Source organism: Schistocerca nitens, chromosome 3 (genome assembly GCF_023898315.1).
Source record: "Schistocerca nitens isolate TAMUIC-IGC-003100 chromosome 3, iqSchNite1.1, whole genome shotgun sequence".
NCBI classification, from domain to species: domain Eukaryota; kingdom Metazoa; phylum Arthropoda; class Insecta; order Orthoptera; family Acrididae; genus Schistocerca; species Schistocerca nitens.
In genome coordinates, this window is record NC_064616.1 from 225,444,439 (window position 1) to 225,463,146 (window position 18,708).

The following is an 18,708-nucleotide window of genomic DNA, read 5'->3' on the forward strand; positions in this document are numbered from 1 at the left end:
CATTGCCAGTCTACATTTTATATCCTCTCTACTTCGACCATCATCAGTTATTTTGCTCCCCAAATAGCAAAACTCCTTTACTTCTTTAAGTGTGTTATTGTCTAATCTAATTCCCTCGGCATCACCCAACTTAATTCGACTACATTCCATTATCCTCGTTTTGCTTTTGTTGGTGTTCATCTTATATCCTCCTTTCAAGACACTGTCCATTCCATTCAACTGCTCTTCCAAGTCCTTTGCTGTCTCTGACAGAATTGCAATGTCATCGGCGAACCTCAAAGTTTTTATTTCTTCTCCATGGATTTTAATGCCTACTCTGAACTTTTCTTTTGTTGATTGAATAGCATTGGGGACAGGGTACAACCCTGTCTCACTCCCTTCCCAACCACTTCTTCCCTTTCACGTCCGTCGACTCTTAAAACTGCCATCTGGCTTCTGTACAAATTGTAAATAGCCTTTTGCTCCCTGTATTTTACCCCTGCCACCTTCAGAATTTGAAAGAGAGTATACCAGTCAACATTGTCAAAAGCTTTCTCTAAGTCTACAAATGCTAGAAATGTAGGTTTGCCTTTCCTGAATCTTTCTTCTAAGATAAGCCATAGGGTCAGTATTGCCTCACATGTTCCAACATTTCTACGGAATCCAAACTGATCTTCCCCGAGGTCGGCTTCTACCAGTTTTTCCATTCGTCTGTAAAGAATTTGCGTTAATATTTTGCAGCTGTGACTTATTAAACTGATAGTTCGGTAATTTTCACATCTGCCAACACCTGCTTTCTTTGGGATTGGAATTATTATATTCTTCTTGAAGTCTGAGGGAATTTCGCCTGTCTCGTACATCTTGCTCACCAGATGGTAGAGTTTTGTCAGGACTGGCTCTCCCAAGGCTGTCAGTAGTTCTAATGGAATGTTGTCTACTCCTGGGGCCTTGTTTCGACTTAGGTCTTTCAGTGCTCTGTCAAACTCTTCACGCAGTATCATATCTCCCATTTCATCTTCATCTACATCCTCTTCCATTTCCATAATATTGTCCTCAAGAACATCACCCCTATATAGACCCTCTATATACTCCTTCCACCTTTCTGCTTTCCCTTCTTTGCTTAGAACTGGGTTTCCATCTGAGCTCTTGATATTCATGTAAGTGGTTCTCTTTTCTCCAAAGGTTTCTTTAATTTTCCTGTAGACAGTAATTATCTTACCCCTCGTGAGATAAGCCTCTACATCCTTACATTTGTCCTCTAGCCATCCCTCTTAGCCACTTTGCACTTCCTGTTGATCTCATTTTTGAGACGTTTGTATTCCTTTTTGCCTGCTTCATTTACTGCATTTTTGTATTTTCTCCTTTCATCAATTAAATTCAGTATCTCTTCTGTTACCCAAGGATTTCTACTAGCCCTTGTCTTTTTACCTACTTGATCCTCTGCTGCCTTCACTATTTAACCCCTCAAAGCTACCCATTCTTCTTCTACTGTATTTCTTTCCCCCATTCCTGTCAATTGTTCCCTTATGCTCTCCCTGAAACTCTGTACAACCTGTAGTTCTTTCAGTTTATCCAGGTCTCATCTCCTTAAATTCCCACCTTTTTGCGGTTTCTTTAGTTTTAATCTACAGTTTATAAACAATAGATTGTGGTCAGAGTCCACATCTGCCCCTGGAACAAGATAGTGTGAATATAAGGACTTCAGGAGGCCACGTTAATCAAATTTTGTTCTCTGGATAGCCACAGTTCATCAGTTTACCATATAAGTGTAAGAGTGACACAACACTTGACAGCATTATCATGCTCCCTTGAAAGTATAATAGCCAGTTCTGACTATTTCATGAATATGGGCAGTAGTCAATCCCAAGTTGTGTCTATGGGAACTATTAAGTAGTGCTGATGAAATCAGCATGAGATTTTAATGCAGTAGTTTTCAGGTAAGTATTCAGCAGCACAACCATGATATACTTAGCTTCTGTGGGATATGGCAGAAAATTAAATCTTGTAGATCTTCTGCTAGGACCACAGTCAGAAGGGAGCTCATCACCAGGGTGTACAAAATTCTTGCCATCCCCACAAATTGCATTAATTGTTTGGCAAGATTTTCATGTCAGACTTGATTTTGATATTCTGTAGACTACCTGAAACCATGGATCCTCCGTGTGATGTAAGAAATATGCAGGCATTTAGTGGTTATAAAGCTATATGGCTGATTTTAAATGTGAATTGGAGACCACATGCATCTATTCAGCCAGGTTATATTACCATAAAAACAAGGGGAGGGGGGAGGAGGCTTAAAGCATCATAGTGTGTTTGTCCCGTAGATCATAGAATTTATGAACTTTGTGAAGGGCAGAGGACATTTCTTAAGTAATGTAACACTGATATTTTACAGTATAAATAGGGGTTCCAGTGTGGAAATGATAAATAAATTACATAAAGAGTTTTGGAGTCAGAGGATTGTGCTTTCACACATCCTGGGAGGTCAAAACTGAGATGACTGACACATTATGATCAATGTGTGTTTTATAAACTGTAGAAGTTGAGTGGGGGTTTGTATTCATTGTGTTTGCTGTGCCATTTTATTGGACTATTTATTAATTTCATAATTAAATACTTGACTATAGTTAACAATCAGCTAAAACTATAAAAATTAAATATTTTCTACTTCAAAGCCTTGAATAGGAACTATTGCTTATTTTGCTACCCATATGTAATAAAGAGAACTAATATCATTAGACACAAGGGAGCAGATCTGTGAAATGGTATGCTATAGACATGTTAACTGAAAATTGGAAACTTATTTTTGTATCAATGATTCAGTGTTGCAACTGAGGTGACTTAATGTAAGATGTAATACAGGAGTCCTACCCCCAACCAAATAATGTACTCACAGTTTGAATGTCATCTGATTAACTATTTGTTAACATAGGTATAAAGTGAGTGATTTAAATTAACGGGAAAAAGTTGATTATTCAAAAACTGTTAACACATCATTGTGCAGGGAGCTGATGATACCATGCAGTGGAATTGTAAAGTGGAAATTGTTGACACTCTAAGCATAAGAAGCTATATGTTCTGGCTAAACTGATACTTGAACAGTAGTGATAACAATGAATATTGTGACAGACTGTGTGTGTGTGTGTGTGTGTGTGTGTGTGTGTGTGTGTGTGTGTGTGTGTCAGCGGATACTTCATTTTGAATTGATTGATTTTCTTTTATTTGTTAGGCAATCATAATACAACGGTATGTCCGTGGCTGGCTTGCACGCAAGTGGTATGCACGTAAACGAACTCAAGTGATTTTGGTACAGTCAGCTATACGTCGCTTCCTGGCCCGGCGCAAATTCCGTAAACTTCGGCAGGAAGCACGTTCTGTTGAGCATGTGAAGAAATTGAATAAAGGACTGGAGAACAAAATCATTTCTCTTCAACAAAAAATTGGAGAACTGGTATAGTAATTTGCAAATTCATAGTTTCATTTCTTATCGGAATATTTAGTTAGCTAATAATTATAATTTTTAATATTACTTCTTGTATCATGAGTCTGTGGTGAAACAGTCTCCAACTTGAAGTGCATTACTAAGCATGATCGTATTGATAGGATGTCCTTGCCTTCTTCTGACCTTTCAGTTTACTTTCCCACCAAGTTACAGGGAGATACAAGGTGTATTTTGAACTCTGAACTCTGGTACATCTGGACGCTTTTTACATAGGGCAATACAACTCAAATCATTACTGCAAAGGGGAGAAGTGAAAAGTGACAGAAAAAAGTTAGAAAATATTCTGAGGATTGAATTTCTGATTTGAGATATACCCCTCTGCCACAAAGTCATTCTCATCATGAGCCCACTAACGAATAAGTAATATTTCTTGAAAGTAAAGTATAATATTAAAGTTTAGTGTTTCAGCTAGTGATACTAAAATACATTTTATAGCTGTGGTTGATACCACAGTTGTGAAAGTATTATCAGTGTATCTAGAATGAAATTTTCACTCTACAGCAGTGTGTGCACTGATGTGAAACTTCCTGGCAGATTAAAACTGTGTGCCGGACTGAGACTGGAACTCGGGACCTTTGCCTTTCGCGGGCAAGTGTAGTTTCTTAATTAATCATTAATAAATTTTGGCTAGCTGTTGATCTTTTTTGATCATCTGATTTACTTAGTGTAATGTTGCCCCTCCTCCAAATTTTGTAAGGCATTCTTTCAGTGTTGGTGTTCACACACTGAGAACTGTGTGAAATATTGAAGAATCTGGAGCCAAATTTTCTGTGCTTGGTAGAAGCAACTAAGTTCAATGTTGTCTTAGGCAAGAGTGATTTTGCGACAAAATGTCACTTGATGTACTCAGATAGTGCTTATATTGACTGTAAAATGCGTTCCTTGGAACCATCTTCCTTCGTTTTTAACATTTTATTCATAATCAATGGATGGCTGTAAACATAATGCAGGTACTTATGTTCTAGGGTTGTGTTCTCATGTGTGTAATGCACTTAAGACATTTGTATGTAACTTAGTGAATTACTCACAATTAATCATGTTCACTTGTTTGTGTTTCTTTTTTGTAATTTATTCTCTGAAAACTTTTTCAAAATTATTATTTCAGTGTTAATGGTTTTGGCTCCCACACTCATATACTTGTAACTTGTGTTAACTTCACTTGTTTCTTCTTGTGTATGAACATTGTTCAACTTTTCTAAAGCATTATTTTTAGCATTTTGTTTGCTGTTAGTTCTGTTCTACCTTTATTTATGCATTTTATGTGCTGTACCCATTTATATTACCATCATTTGCTCTTAGTAAGTGCAGTGAGGGTTGTAATGGAGGTACAGAGAAGAGTTTTGCAGACAAATGAATGTGAGATAAGTTACACTTCTTAAGCTATTGTTCGGATAATTTGTAAAAATGATGTCCTCATTATTATCGCATAGAGATGAGTTTCTTGCATTGAAGTCAGAGGATTTTTTTCTTCCAGTTTACAATTCTTATTTTCGTTGGAACCTCAAAGTATATTCCTAACAATGAATTTTTCCTTGTAACAAGAAGTAGCCCTTCTGTTTAACACATCTTTAACTGGTTTTGCAGTTTGTATGACTATTTCTAGATAATAGTTTCATTTCCATTTATTGTTAATTGTTGTAAAATATCATTTGAAGATAGGATTTCATTTCACTTTCATGATGATAAGCATGTTTCCGGATGTTAGGTGGTATTAATCAATAATTCAGACAATACAATTGATTACTGAAAATTATTTATTAATAATTTGTTTGCAGGTTAAAGAAAACAATGCTTTGAAGCTGGCCCAGACAGAATTGCTCGAGCTGAAACCAAAATTTGATGCTTTGAGAGTTGTGGAGACAGAGAAAAAACAGATGGTTGCTTTGTTGACCAAAAAGGATGAAGACATGGAAAATCTGAAAAAGTCTCTTGAAAATGAGAGAGATGAAAAAATGGATTTAATTAATGAAAAGGAACGTTCCGAAAAAGAAAGAGCAGAAGAAGTTGAAAGAATTAACAAAGAAAACCTCAGATTAAAATCTGAGCTTGATGAGTTAAATGAGAGGATAAAATCTAATCAAATTGGTGCAGAAGGTAAACCAGTACCCATTAAAAAGTTAAATCATTCATAGATAACAAAGTGTTATGTATTTTATTTTCTTGGCTTTTAATTGATTGAAATTCAAAATAATATGAATGAAGTAAATTTTGTAGATTTGTAATAGTGACATACAGCTTACAGAGTAGATAACTTACTTGTGATCAACAACACTCAGTACCTCTTTACTATTGTTTATCACCCTCCTACATTTGCTCCCCATTGCCTCCTCCCTCTGTCTTTTTTTCTGTCACTCTGTCCATGCTGCCTCCTGTCCCCCCTCTGGAGAACCCCTCTCCAATGGACGTCGCTAATCAGCAGCTAATTCAGTTTGCATGAGTACTGTAGAAAGTCATGCTCCATTTCTTAAGTATGCTTATTACGACATACGAAGTGCTGTGTTGTGAAGTGTGCTACTGTGTTAATTTACAAGAATAGTTAGTGTATGAATGCAAAAGTAAATATTTCTTCAGACATGATGGCTTGAAATGCAAAGTGAATCATTTTCTACTTTAATGGAAGAAAAGAGTTACTTCAGTCCAATCACTACTAATCACTTGCAATAAACAGCAAGTTACATTGTGTGTAATGTGATAAAAGGAGTAACAAATACTCAATATAGTGCTGTGTCAGAAGTTAACTGTTCCATTGCATCATGTTGAGTGTTAGTTACCACTTTTATTATTATGAAAATGTGACACGCTGTTAATTGCTTCTGTGTGTTCTTGATGAAGTAATACTGTGTGTGTGTGTGTGTGTGTGTGTGTGTGTGTGTGTGTGTGTGTGTTTAGGAGACAACATAGGTTTCTATGGTCATAATTGTGCATACATGGCTTAATCATCCTGTGAACTTTTATTAATAATGTTTTAAAAATATGCTGTTGTGTTTGGTAATAGACCCTGTGATGGTATAGTGAAAAGGAAGTTTTTACATTGCCAATGCCAGTCAATGTTTTGGCTGGTATACTGGTATCATCGTAGTCATAAACTTCTTAAAAATTAAGTTTTAACAATGTACTGTTTTCTTAAATGGCTAAAATATTTCCAGATCAATCTCTCTCTCTCTCTCTCTACTAATAACAACTGAAAATGGTTTCATCATCTAACACAGTAGTGCTGATAAGATAATTTTGGAGAAATGTTAATTCAGTGATTCATTCTCACACTACTTGTATAACCTCAGTGAACAGTTAGGTTATTTACATTGTTATTTTCTATACTGCAGAATGATGTACTTGAACAAACAAAATCATGTGTTCAAACTCATTCACATAAATTTGAACAGGAATGACATACAATTTATGATCACAGGACTATGCACAAATACCCTTTGGGTTAAAATTTATTTTTCCGTTATTTCATGGAGAGTGGCTGCACAATATTATTGATGGTGGTTATTTTTCTCAGTGGGGAATTTATGCATGGAGTTCCTTGTTGCTGCTTACAGGAAGTAGACTATGCGTGGACATTCAGTTACCTTCTCCCTTCCATTTGTTCCATACTTGTCTCTAACAACTCAAAAACGACACAAGTGCTTATTATTCATCCACAGAATTCCAATATGTAATACAGAGTAAGAAGCCAAACAAAGGCCACAGTCACTGGGATGTTATGTAGGAGAGCATATGGGATTTCCAACACTCATTACCTGAATATGGGTTCTTACCTTTAAATAATACTGGATATATTGATATGTTTCCTTCAGTCATTTTCTGTGTGTGTTTATAGTGTTCTGTTTGGTAGTGAATGTCACTGTTTTCTCAGACCAACTTTCATATTGAGGAGGATTAATTCACGTGAATTCATTGCATTATTGTAAGACCATTGTTACTACAGAAAAGAAGCTCACAGATGTTAAATATAATCATTATTGCAACAATTCACTCTGACACTCAAATGTAAAAAATTGCACAAAATACTAGTGATCAAACTACCTAACTTAAAACAGTCAACTATTGTATGCAGCATGACATTGAGAGATTCTTTCATCTCTTCTGTTGTCACAAATTGTTGAATCTTGAACCAACAGTCCTGAAAGAGTGATGCTGGATACAACTTACTACAGAACTTCACTCTGGCATAATGTTTTTCATCACTGAATTTACAAGATTCAAAGTTGATAAGAATGTATATGCATTCCATTTTAAAAATTCCTTGGAATATAAGAGTGGTACTTTCATCTATACAAAATAAACCTTCAAATTATGCATTTATTACATGCTCATAGTTTAGCTTAAATTTATTGGAGTGATTGATGTTTGTATGTATTAGTCCATGTCACTGCAGAGCTATGTACTTGACTTCATTCTCAATCATATTTTCTATTCCAAACAATGCTTCCTTTCCATGCTACCTATATTTTATTAAAACCAGTAATTTATGCATGGTAAAATAGAAACAGTTTTTCATGGATGTATTGTAGTTGATTTTCTACTTAACTTACTAACCTAAATGCTAAATATTTTAATATTACATGATAGTTTGCTTCAATTTTAATAGAGAATTTACGGGCACGTGTTGAGCAAGAAAAGCTGATGCTGATCCGTGAGCATGATCAGGATAGAGATGCTTATCAAAAGCTACTGGCAGAGTACAACCAACTGGAACAACGGAATGAAAGCCTGGAGCATGAACTGTCTCGTCTGCAATGGAGTGGGTCTTCTAAAAGTAATCATCAGCGTTCTTTTTCTGATGCAAGCACTGTTAGCGCACAGGATACAACTGCAAGTGATGTATCGGAGCTTGGAGAAGATGTAAGTATTCATTCGTTTATTATTCCCATTATGTTTGTTTTTTGTGTGCAATGCACATATGTTATGGGATATGCCTGTAGGTGAGAAGTATTTCTGAAGTGATCCAGAAACAGTTGGTTACTTGCACAAATGATCAAATCCTGAGGGGACAGTATCACAATGGAATCACTGTAAGTTTTAATATAGTCAGAGGTTGAGCGAAAGCTCATTAAAAAAATATACACAGAAATACAGTCCTGATACTGAGAATGGTTTATAACTGCAGGAATTTTATGCTTTGGTAACCAACTCCTTTCAGCCTTCAGTAGATATTTCTTATTCATGAACTGAAGTACTCTTGGTATAATAAGTGGAAGTAGTGTATGTAAAGTTGACAGTAGTATGAAACTCGTAACCACTCACCAGGTCGAAGTAATAGTGAGCTGTGGACAGGCATAGCAAAATAGGACAAAATCTCTGTTACTATCAGTTCATAAAAAGTGTGCAATGTAAGTAGAATTTCGAGAAGCATCCTATGACCAATGAAAGACAATGCCACAGGTTATTTAGCTAACCGTAAGTGTTCTGATTGGTATAGCTTCTCTTGTAGCAAAATATCTACAAATGAGTCAATTATTTATTTTTATATTAATGTACATACTGTGGCCTTTATATAATATTACATTAATTCCTAGTAAATAATGTCCCTAATAAAGTGCATGCAGAACTCCATTTCTCAAGTCATTGCAAGAATTGTTGACTGCTTCCAGCTTCCAGAAAAATTGTGCTAATATATAATTTCAGAAATGTGTATGTAGTAGAAGTTTATTTTCTCATTACATACAATTTCAAGCCATTGACTTAAAAGTGCAGGAAACTTGTCAAAACTCAAAAACTGGTTTACAATTTTCTTTATAATACCAGTAATATAACATACAGTACTGAATAATTACTTAATTAAGCAGTTAATAATTTTTCTTCAAAAGTAACAAACTTTTAACATTATCAGTCCTAAGTCTGAAACCATAACAGAACCACCTCTGACCAAAAATACACTGTCTTCTGTATGAAGACACGTTAAACCATCAGTGCGCTGAACCTGTTATGTCATTTAAAAAAAAAAATTCATCAAACCACACTACATGCCCCCGGTCAACTACTGTCCAGTTTCTGTTGTTTGGCCCCTTAAAGTTTGGCAGATATGTCTCACTTTGATATACCACACTCCAAATGTCAATTGCATACGATTCCCTTAACAGTGTTAGCTAAGAAACTGATTGAGACACACCTGCATTTACCGACAGTTGCAGTTCATGTCAGCTTTGATAGTTGCAATACATGTTGGGTTTGAAATCGATTGTCATCGACAAGGCATGACACTCACCTTATTTTTCTAATTGTTAGAATCTGTTTCTATTAGTTAGAATCATTTTTCCGACTATTGTTCTTACACCATGTTAAACAGCTGCAAGTGTTATAAGATTTCTTGTAGGCATTTTGAAAAGTCCTTGCTGGTACACCAACAAATGGGGCTACTTCATTCCTGGTTTGCTCAGAGATATGTCCAAACACAATAGCTTCCTTCTGCCGGTCTATGGTGGTTTCACATTGACCACATATTACTGTACTGATTCCACAGAATTGATTGGCGCGCGCACACGCACACACGCACAACACTCTACATCATTTGTCTTCTGCCTCCAGTGGGAGTCACTTGCGCTCTTGGTGCCAGACACCAGTTACGTGCCATTTACACTACTCGAGAGCAATGAGTGTGCTTTTCTAGTGTGGGGAGTGGAGGTGACTTATACTTTGATGAATTCATTATTCTCATATTCTTCTGGAAACTTCCACAGTTTACAAGCATATTTTGCAGGTAGGACAAGGCATTAATTGTGGTTCTTATGTATATATTTACACACATGAGTAATTGGGTTTGAATTCACCTGCTGTACCTGTCAACTTTAATTTCTATTTTTATGCATCAATGGAAACAAAATACACTATTCTAAATAAATCTCAAACCAGTTTCAAACTCAACATTTTGCTAATAGGCAGTATTCCTAAAATGAGGCCTTACACCTCAGAAAGATGATACGTGGAAGTAAAACCATACTGCCAAGGAAGCTTTATTACTGGCGCATGTAATTTGGCAATAGTTGCTAATGCTTTTCCTTGTTGCATTTGTTTTCAGATTGAAGGTGTTCAACTAGTTCTCAAGCTCCAGCAGAAGGTAAAAGAATTGGAAAAGGAACGAAACAAGTTGCAGAAGCAAGTAGAAGAGTTCCTTGATAAACAAGACAAGCCACGTGATGATGAAGCATTTTCACACGATCGTTTTAGAGTAAGACTTGAAGTGATGATTAAACTTTCTAATCAATTTATAAAAGTTAAATCAGTATGCTGTGACAGTATATTTGACTTTCATGCTTAAAATAATGTTGATTAAGGAATTATTTTTTCCATTTCTTTGTTCAAAATCTATTTTTGTATGTATGAGAGACAGATTTATGCATTTATATTAAATGATTGCTTGAAACCTAATAAAAGAAACACTTTGCAGCATGGATACTGTGCAGCTTTCATCAATGTGATGGTTATTTTTTTTACTGCTGTTGGCATAAGTTGCTAGTATTGATTTTCTTGTCTTCATTCAAACTTTACCTGACCAGTTTTGGGCATTAACAATCATTTTTGGCTAGCTAACAGCCCCCCCCCCCCACACACACACACACACGCACACATATATAACAAATTTTGTAACATAATATCTTGCAGTGTAAATAATATATTAGAAGAGTACAAACTTTCTCATAAAACATTCTTAGAGCTGATACAGAAAATCGGTATTCCAAAGCGTCATCTATGTGGTCTTCTATTATAATTTACTGGAAAACAGCTTTTTATGGGCTAAGAACATAAACTGACATTATTCAGTTTAGTTTTATTAAAAGTATCCACTAAGTTTTAAATACTATTGTCTCCGAGACAGTGTTCTTACGTCACACCTTTGATATTTAAATTTCAGTTACAACAACTGGAAGTGGAGTATTCAAGATTACGTGCAAATCTGGCTAAAATGCAAATAGCTGTAGCTGAGGGATCAGGACAAGAAGAATTTTTAAGTAAGTTGAAGTTGTTGCTTCTTGATCACAGTAGTGATCTTTGTTATTTTTTCTTTTCTATTGTCTCTTTCAAGTGCAAAAGTCCATTGTTTTCAGTGTAAAACTAACAGTTCATGTTTTGTGTTGGCTCCATACACACTCCATTAATGGAAATATTGTGTAAATGCATGTTTATGCAAGTACTGCCAGTTCTAGACAAAAATAATTATTATAGAAGGTTGCATGCCAAAGGCATAGAATTGCTGAAATATTAAAATGGTGATAATGGTTGAGAATGTATTTCCAATGTGAGTCTTAAGTTTGCTGTGTTATCAAGTACTTTAGACAAAAACTTGATGTTTCCAGAAGACTGCTTAACAAACATTGCATTAGATTTTCTTTGTGACTGTTGTTATGCTACTGCATTTGACTGAGTGTCAGTTTCATTTATGTCTGATATTACCACAAATTTCTTCTCATTCAGGAGAATACAATGAGCTGCAACTTGATTTTGACAGACAGCGGGAGGAAAATATACAGTTACATAGTGTTCTAGCAAAACAAACCCAAGGTTTGAAAAATGTAGCTAGTAACAACTATGGAAGTCATGTTGACTTAATAAATGAGGATGGGGAGTTAGTAATGGCATTTGAAGCACAAAAGAAGATAAACAGGTGAGTGCAGAAATTTAGTTATCTTATTTTGGTTAATTACAGCTGGGAATCATTAACTCTTTAAATTGTTAATTCATATAGGCAGCTGGAAGATGAACTACAACAAGAAAAAAATAGGTGGCAAGTAGAAAGAGAAGAACTTCAACAAGAAAATGAGAAACTCAGAGAGGAGAATGATAATCAGCGCAAGCTCTTGTCTATGAGCTTAACTAAAAGTCCACAAACTCAAACTGAGGCTTTTATGCAACATGAAATTAGAAGACTGACTTCAGAAAACTTGGTAAGTAGTAATTGAGATCATACTCAATTTTAATACACTATATTACAAACCAGATGACATCTGCGCGATGTTTTGGGAGGAAACAAACGTACATGAAGAGCTGATAATGTGGACTATTGTAATTGGGGAGGAAACAGTGTACTCCAATAGCTTTTTTCTCATTGGTAAAAACACACATGAGGAGAATGCATTTAGGATTGGGGCCAAGTCAGCAGTGATGGTTGTAGTGTATTGTGGTCTCTTTCACCGTTAATAGTTACCTTACTTTCTGCAATGTTTCCAGTTAGTTGCAGTTGTTCCCTTACTTAATGCTGAACTTCGGGGCTGGGCACAAATACCATGCTGCTTTCTTGATTGGGTTATAGTGGATAGGGTTTGCCATTTTCATCTTCCAGCCAAGTAATGAAGTGTCAACTTCATTTTTTGTCATGTTGATGACTGTGGCGACTGCTTTTGGAGTGCAGTCTTTCCTGTTGTAGCAGATGAGTGCAGTATGAATGTAAACTCATGCTGCACATACCTCGCTCCATGAATGACAGCCAGAAAGACTTGTCATCAAGCTCAACATTCCTATTTGTTCGATAGATAACCAACAATATTACATGCCCTGTCTCAATGATGTACTATAGAGATAGTGCCCCATCTCTCTCTCTCTCTCTCTCTCTCTCTCTCTCTCTCTCTCTCTCTCTCTCTGCCTCCCTCCCTCCCTCCCTCCATTCAAAATCAATTGGGAAATACTCACTCAGACATTACTCCCAAATTTCCACGAAAAGAAATGTAATTTACCTTGCCAAGTCTGTCATGTTCACTAAAACACTGATGTTCACCTGTCTACTGTCTCAGCAACCTGATGTAAGCTGTGTACATATCAAATGCACATTCACTTAAAAACAACACTGACCTAGAACACTGGAAAGTTCAAATGAAAATTCATGCCTACACAGGAAATGCAATTTCAGAATCTCTCAATGTTTTGTACTGCAGATAACTTAGTTTATTATGAAGGATCACTTCCCAATCTCCGAAATCCACTGTGAAAATTCCAAGGTCACATGATACTTTTTCCTACGTGGAATGTTTCCCTCTATTATAATCATCTAAAATGTGAGATTGACAAGAAGTAAAAAATGGCGAGGCAGGAATGACAAGAGGAGAAATGTAAGGATATAGAAGCACTAGGCGAATGATAGATACCACCCACAGGAAAAGTAAAGAGGCCTGGGGAGAAAAGAGAAGTAGCTGTATGAATATCAAGCGTTCAGATGGGAAACCAGTATTAAGGGAAGAAGGGAAAGCTGAAAGGCAATATTATGGAAATGGAAGAGGACATAGATGAAGATGGGACAGGAGATATTATGACATTCCCTCAGAACTACTGACGGCCTTAGGAGAGCAAACCATGATAAAATTGCAAGATCTTTGAGATAGGTGAAGTACCCCCAGACCTCAAGAAGAATGTAATAATTTCAATCGCAAAAAAGCAGGTGCTTACAGATGTCGATGTTACTATACTACCAGTTTAATAAATCATGACTGTAAAATGCTAAAATGAACTCTTTACAGGAGAATGGAAAAACTGGCAGAAACTGACCTTAGGGAAGATCAATTGTGATTCCAAAGAAATGTAGGAAGACCCAGTACATACTGACCCTAAGACTTCTCTTAGAAGATGAGTTAAGGAAAGGCAAACATGTGTTGTAGCATTTGTAGATTTAGAGAAATGTTTTTAACAATATTGACTTGAATACTCTCTTTGAAATTCTGAAGGTAGCAGTGATATAAAGTAAGGAAGCGAAAGGCTATTTACAACCTGTACAGAAACCAGACACTAGTTACAGAAGTTAAGGGGGCATGAAAGGGTAACAGTGGCTGAGACGGGAATGAGAGATAGTTGTAGCCTATTCCTAGTGTTCAGTCTGTACATTAAGCAAGCAGTAACGGAGATGATAGAAAAATTTGAAGTTCAGGGAGAAGAAATAAAAACTTGCAGGCTTGCCAGTGACATTGTAATTCTGTCAGAGATAGCAAAGGACTTAGGAGGATGCAAGATGGACATCAACAAAAGTAAGACAAGGGTAATGGAATGTAGTCAAATTAAGTCGGGCAATGCAGAAGGAATTAGTGTAGGAAACAAGACACTAACAGCAGAAGATTAGTTCTGCTATTTGGACAGTAAAATAAATGATGACCAAAGTAGAGAGGATATAAAACGTAGACAGGAAATCCCAAGAGAAGTGTTTCTGAAGAAGAGAAATTTGTTAACATCGAATATAGATTCAAGTGTCGGGAAGCTTTTTCTGAAGGTATTTGTCTGGAGTGTTGCCATGTAAATAGGTGAAATGTAGACAGTGAACAGTGTAGACAAGAAGAGAATAAAATCTTTTCAAATGTGGCGCTAGAGAATAATTCTGAAGGTTAGATGGATTGATCATTCTGAAGGTTAGATGGATTTACTGCATAGCTAATGAAGAGATACTGAATAGAATTGGGGAGAGATGAAATTTGTTGCACAACTTGACTAAAAGAAGGGATTGGTTGATAGGACACATTCTTAGACATAAAGGGATAACCAATTTAAGTACTGGATGCACGCATATGGTGGAGGGGTTAAAAATTCTAGAGGCAGTGTAAGAGATGAGTACAGTTCACAGGCTCAAAAGGCTGTAGTTTATAGTAGTTACTCGGAGATGAAGAGGCTTGCACAGGGTAGAGTAACATGGGGAGCTGCATCAAACCAGCCCTCAGATTGACGATGACGACAGGGGATGACCGGCCCATCATCTTCAGGCTGAATGAAAACCCTCTGCCCCTTGCAGCCGGAAACTGATAGAGGTGACTAAAATAGTGAACAGGACTAGCATACATGGGTGGCCAGGAAATGATTTGTTTGCAGGTTGAGAAATTGCACTGCATGTTTAACCAGTCTCATAATAATTCCAAATAATGCATTCTCATCTGCATTCCAGTGTTAGTAGTGTTCTTGTCTGAAGTGTAGAGCTCACTGAAACTGGTCCTGAATAAACGTTAATGGGTATTTTGCAGAATGTGACAGTATTGTATTTCGTGAATGTACCAGCTAGTGAATTAACAGTACGTTTTCTGTTAAGTCAACAGCTACTAGAGGTGAAGTGTTCTTCACACAGAAATCAAATGCTGAAGTGAAAAATGTAATTTTTAACAAATCAATTAATGGTTTCTGTAGTAACACTGTTCACGTTTACGTCGCACTTCACTTAGCGTAGACCGGGACTGTGTCCTAGGCATGCCCAATGTTGACTGACTCGGCACGGCCCGTGCTGCTGGAGTTGTTGTTGTTGTTGTTGTTGTTGTTGTTGTTCTTGTTACGCCGGCAGAGGTCGCGTCCGAATTCTCGCGTGCCCTCTGGTGGACGGGACTCTACTTGCGGCAACTACCGCCCGTGACGCGCCGTGCCAATGTGCGCCTCCCGCGATCTTTCTGGTGGCTACTACACTCCTCCTCCTTCGGGGGGTGAAGCCACTGTGATCCACTGCGTCGGAAGGTGGAGCGTCGGGCAGGTGCGATGACCTCCACATCCATTGGATGGCCGGAGTCCAGGGGATCTGCCAACCCTCGAGCTGGAACCTTTGAATACGGCTGGAAGTGACCCACACGAAGAGGCCCCCGTCATCCCACAACCGGAGCTCGGGACAGAACGGGTGACAAGCTGTCGAACTCCGGATCCCGTTCCACCTCGGGAGGGGCAAGACCCAGTGGTGGGGATGAAGGGGGAGGGACAACCACAGGTGAACTAGCCCCCTGAGAAACCGAACCTGCGAGGGGGGCCGGCTCTCGCTGGGGCATCTCGAATGATGGCGATGCCGGTGCTGGAGCTACTGGAGGCTGCCAAGGGTGAGAACCATCGCAGTGCGGCAGAGTCACAGCGGGGAGAGGAGGTAACGTCCCCTGTGAAACCAATACAGGTGCCGGCAATGGGGAAGCTGGTGTCCGAGAGGTCGGAGGGTGGGTGCCCGAACGTGGACGTAGCTGATTTTGGTGACGACATACCACCCGATCCCCCGCCTGCAAGGTATAGAGCCGGCGGCCATTTCGGCGCAGGACCACCGCCGGTATCCAACGTGGATTGCGACCAAACCCACGGGCCCAGACCGACATACCCAGTGGAAAGCCAGGTACTTCGTTTTGTGAAGACTGGCGAGGACCAGGCCGGAGGAGGTGCAGCAGAGTCCTAGGTTGACGCCCATGGAGGAGCTCTGCGGGGCTGCGGTCGCCCATTGGTGTGGTCCGGTATGCCGTCAAGAAAAACGTCAAGGCTTCCTCTGCAGGAAATTCGTGCACATACTTTTTCATCTGCGTCTTAAATGTGCGCACCATGCGCTCGGCTTCCCCATTCGATTGTGGATGGAAGGGGGGAGAGCAAACGTGCCGAATACCGAAGCGCCTACAAAAATCCTGGAAGGTCTGCGAAATAAACTGCGGTCCATTGTCTGAGACCAGGGTGATTGGCAGACCTTCCACAGAAAAGATTTTTGCTAGTGCCTGGATTGCAACTTCTGAAGTGGTTGAGGAGCAGCGAACCACATATGGGAATCGGGAATAAGCATCAATGACAATGAGCCAAAAGCCATTGAGAAACGGGCCCGCAAAATCGATGTGAACACGTTCCCATGCTTGTGTTGCCGGCGGCCATGAAGAGAACGCTGCCCTGGGAGATGCTTGTTGGCTCGCACACTGGGAACAGGCGGCCACCAAGTGCTCAATTTCTCTGTCAATACCGGGCCAGTACACATGTCTGCGAGCCAAGGTTTTAGTACGGGAAACACCCCAGTGCCCCGCATGTAATAACGTGAGGACCTCCCTTCGTAAACCTGCAGGAACAACCACGCGAGGAGCTGTATCATCGGTAGCCAGAAGGAGAACTCCTTCCAAGACCGAGAGGCGGTCTCGTAGAAGAAAATAATTACGAAGAGGGTCCGAGGCCCTGCCTGAAGGGCGGGAGGACCACCCCTGCTGAATGAGGCGAACTACTTGCCGGAGAACCGGGTCAGCCGCCGTTTCCCTGGCGACTCGAGAACTAGTGATCGGAAAGCCATCAACTGCTTGGCGGGATGCCACATCCAAATGAAAACACATAATCTCCTCTCGATCAAACGTAGGATCCGGGCCCACCGGAAGACGGGAAAGAGCGTTGGCGTTGGCATGCTGTCCTGTAGGGCGAAAATGAATGTCATAATGGTACTTAGAGAGGAACAAGGCCCAGCGCTGTAGTCTGTGGGCCGCCCTATCCGGAATCTGAGAGGTGGGGCCAAATAACGATATTAACGGCTTATGGTCAGTGATTAACTGAAACTTCGTGCCGTACAAGAAAGGGTGAAACTTGGTAACAGCGTAGACAATGGCCAAAGCCTCTTTTTCCACCTGGGAGTAATGGGCCTGCGCGGGACTAAGCGTTTTAGACGCAAACGCCAGTGGTTGCTCGGAACCGTCTGCGTTGCGATGGGCCAGGACCGCCCCCACCCCATACTGCGAAGCATCTGTAGCCAGGACCAACAGCTTACGGGGATCAAAAGTAGCCAAACAAGGGGCTGAAGTGAGGAGGCCCTTCAACGAGGTGAATGCTCGCTCGCATGCAGGCGACCAATCAAAAGGAACACCCTTGTGCAGAAGGCAGTACAGGGGGTGGGCTATAGTGGAAGCCCTGGGAATGAACCGGTGGTAATAGGCTATCTTGCCTAAAAAGGCTTGTAACTCTTTCAGCGAAGTGGGCCGAGGAAGGTTGACGATACCTTGGACCAAACTTCCTAGTGGCTGTATGCTATGCCGAGATATGGTGTAGCCCACATACTCAATGGACGGTTGGAAGAAGGTTGACTTATGCAGGTTGCAACGCAAGCCCACAGACCTGAATTTGAGAAAGAGGGTGCGAAGGTTGTGCAAGTGTTCCTTCGTGCTGCGGCCTGTGACAATTATGTCATCCAGGTAATTAATACAATGAGGGATTGTCGACGTGACATGCTCAAGATAACGCTGGAATATCGCCGGGGCACTGGATATTCCAAAAGCCAACCGCTGGTATTGGTAAAGGCCAAACGGGGTGTTGACGACCGCCAGCCGTTTGGAGTCCTCATCAAGAGGTATCTGATGATAAGCCTCCGACAGATCGATTTTCGAAAAATATTGGCCACCCGCCACAGCGGAGAACAATTCATCAGCACGAGGCAAAGGATAGGTGTCCACCACCAATTGGGAATTAATGGTGGCCTTGAAATCGCCACAAAGACGTAAGTTTCCTGAGGGCTTCTTGACAATAACGAGGGGCGAAGCCCACTCACTGGAAGAAACGGGAAGAACGACCCCTAG

At 39.5% G+C, this 18,708-nt stretch overlaps 1 protein-coding gene across 1 annotated transcript in view; it reads left to right on the forward strand.

Annotated features, from left to right (window-relative positions):
• The window catches only part of LOC126248186 (unconventional myosin-Va), a 365,334-nt gene that overhangs the window by 304,171 nt on the left and 42,455 nt on the right, over positions 1-18,708 (forward strand). Inside the window, exons 17-23 of the mRNA XM_049948965.1 lie at positions 3,209-3,430; positions 5,257-5,575; positions 8,079-8,332; positions 10,506-10,655; positions 11,340-11,436; positions 11,900-12,089; positions 12,171-12,369. Of these exons, the coding sequence (XP_049804922.1) occupies positions 3,209-3,430; positions 5,257-5,575; positions 8,079-8,332; positions 10,506-10,655; positions 11,340-11,436; positions 11,900-12,089; positions 12,171-12,369 (1,431 nt within the window). The remainder of the gene's footprint in view (positions 1-3,208; positions 3,431-5,256; positions 5,576-8,078; positions 8,333-10,505; positions 10,656-11,339; positions 11,437-11,899; positions 12,090-12,170; positions 12,370-18,708) is intronic.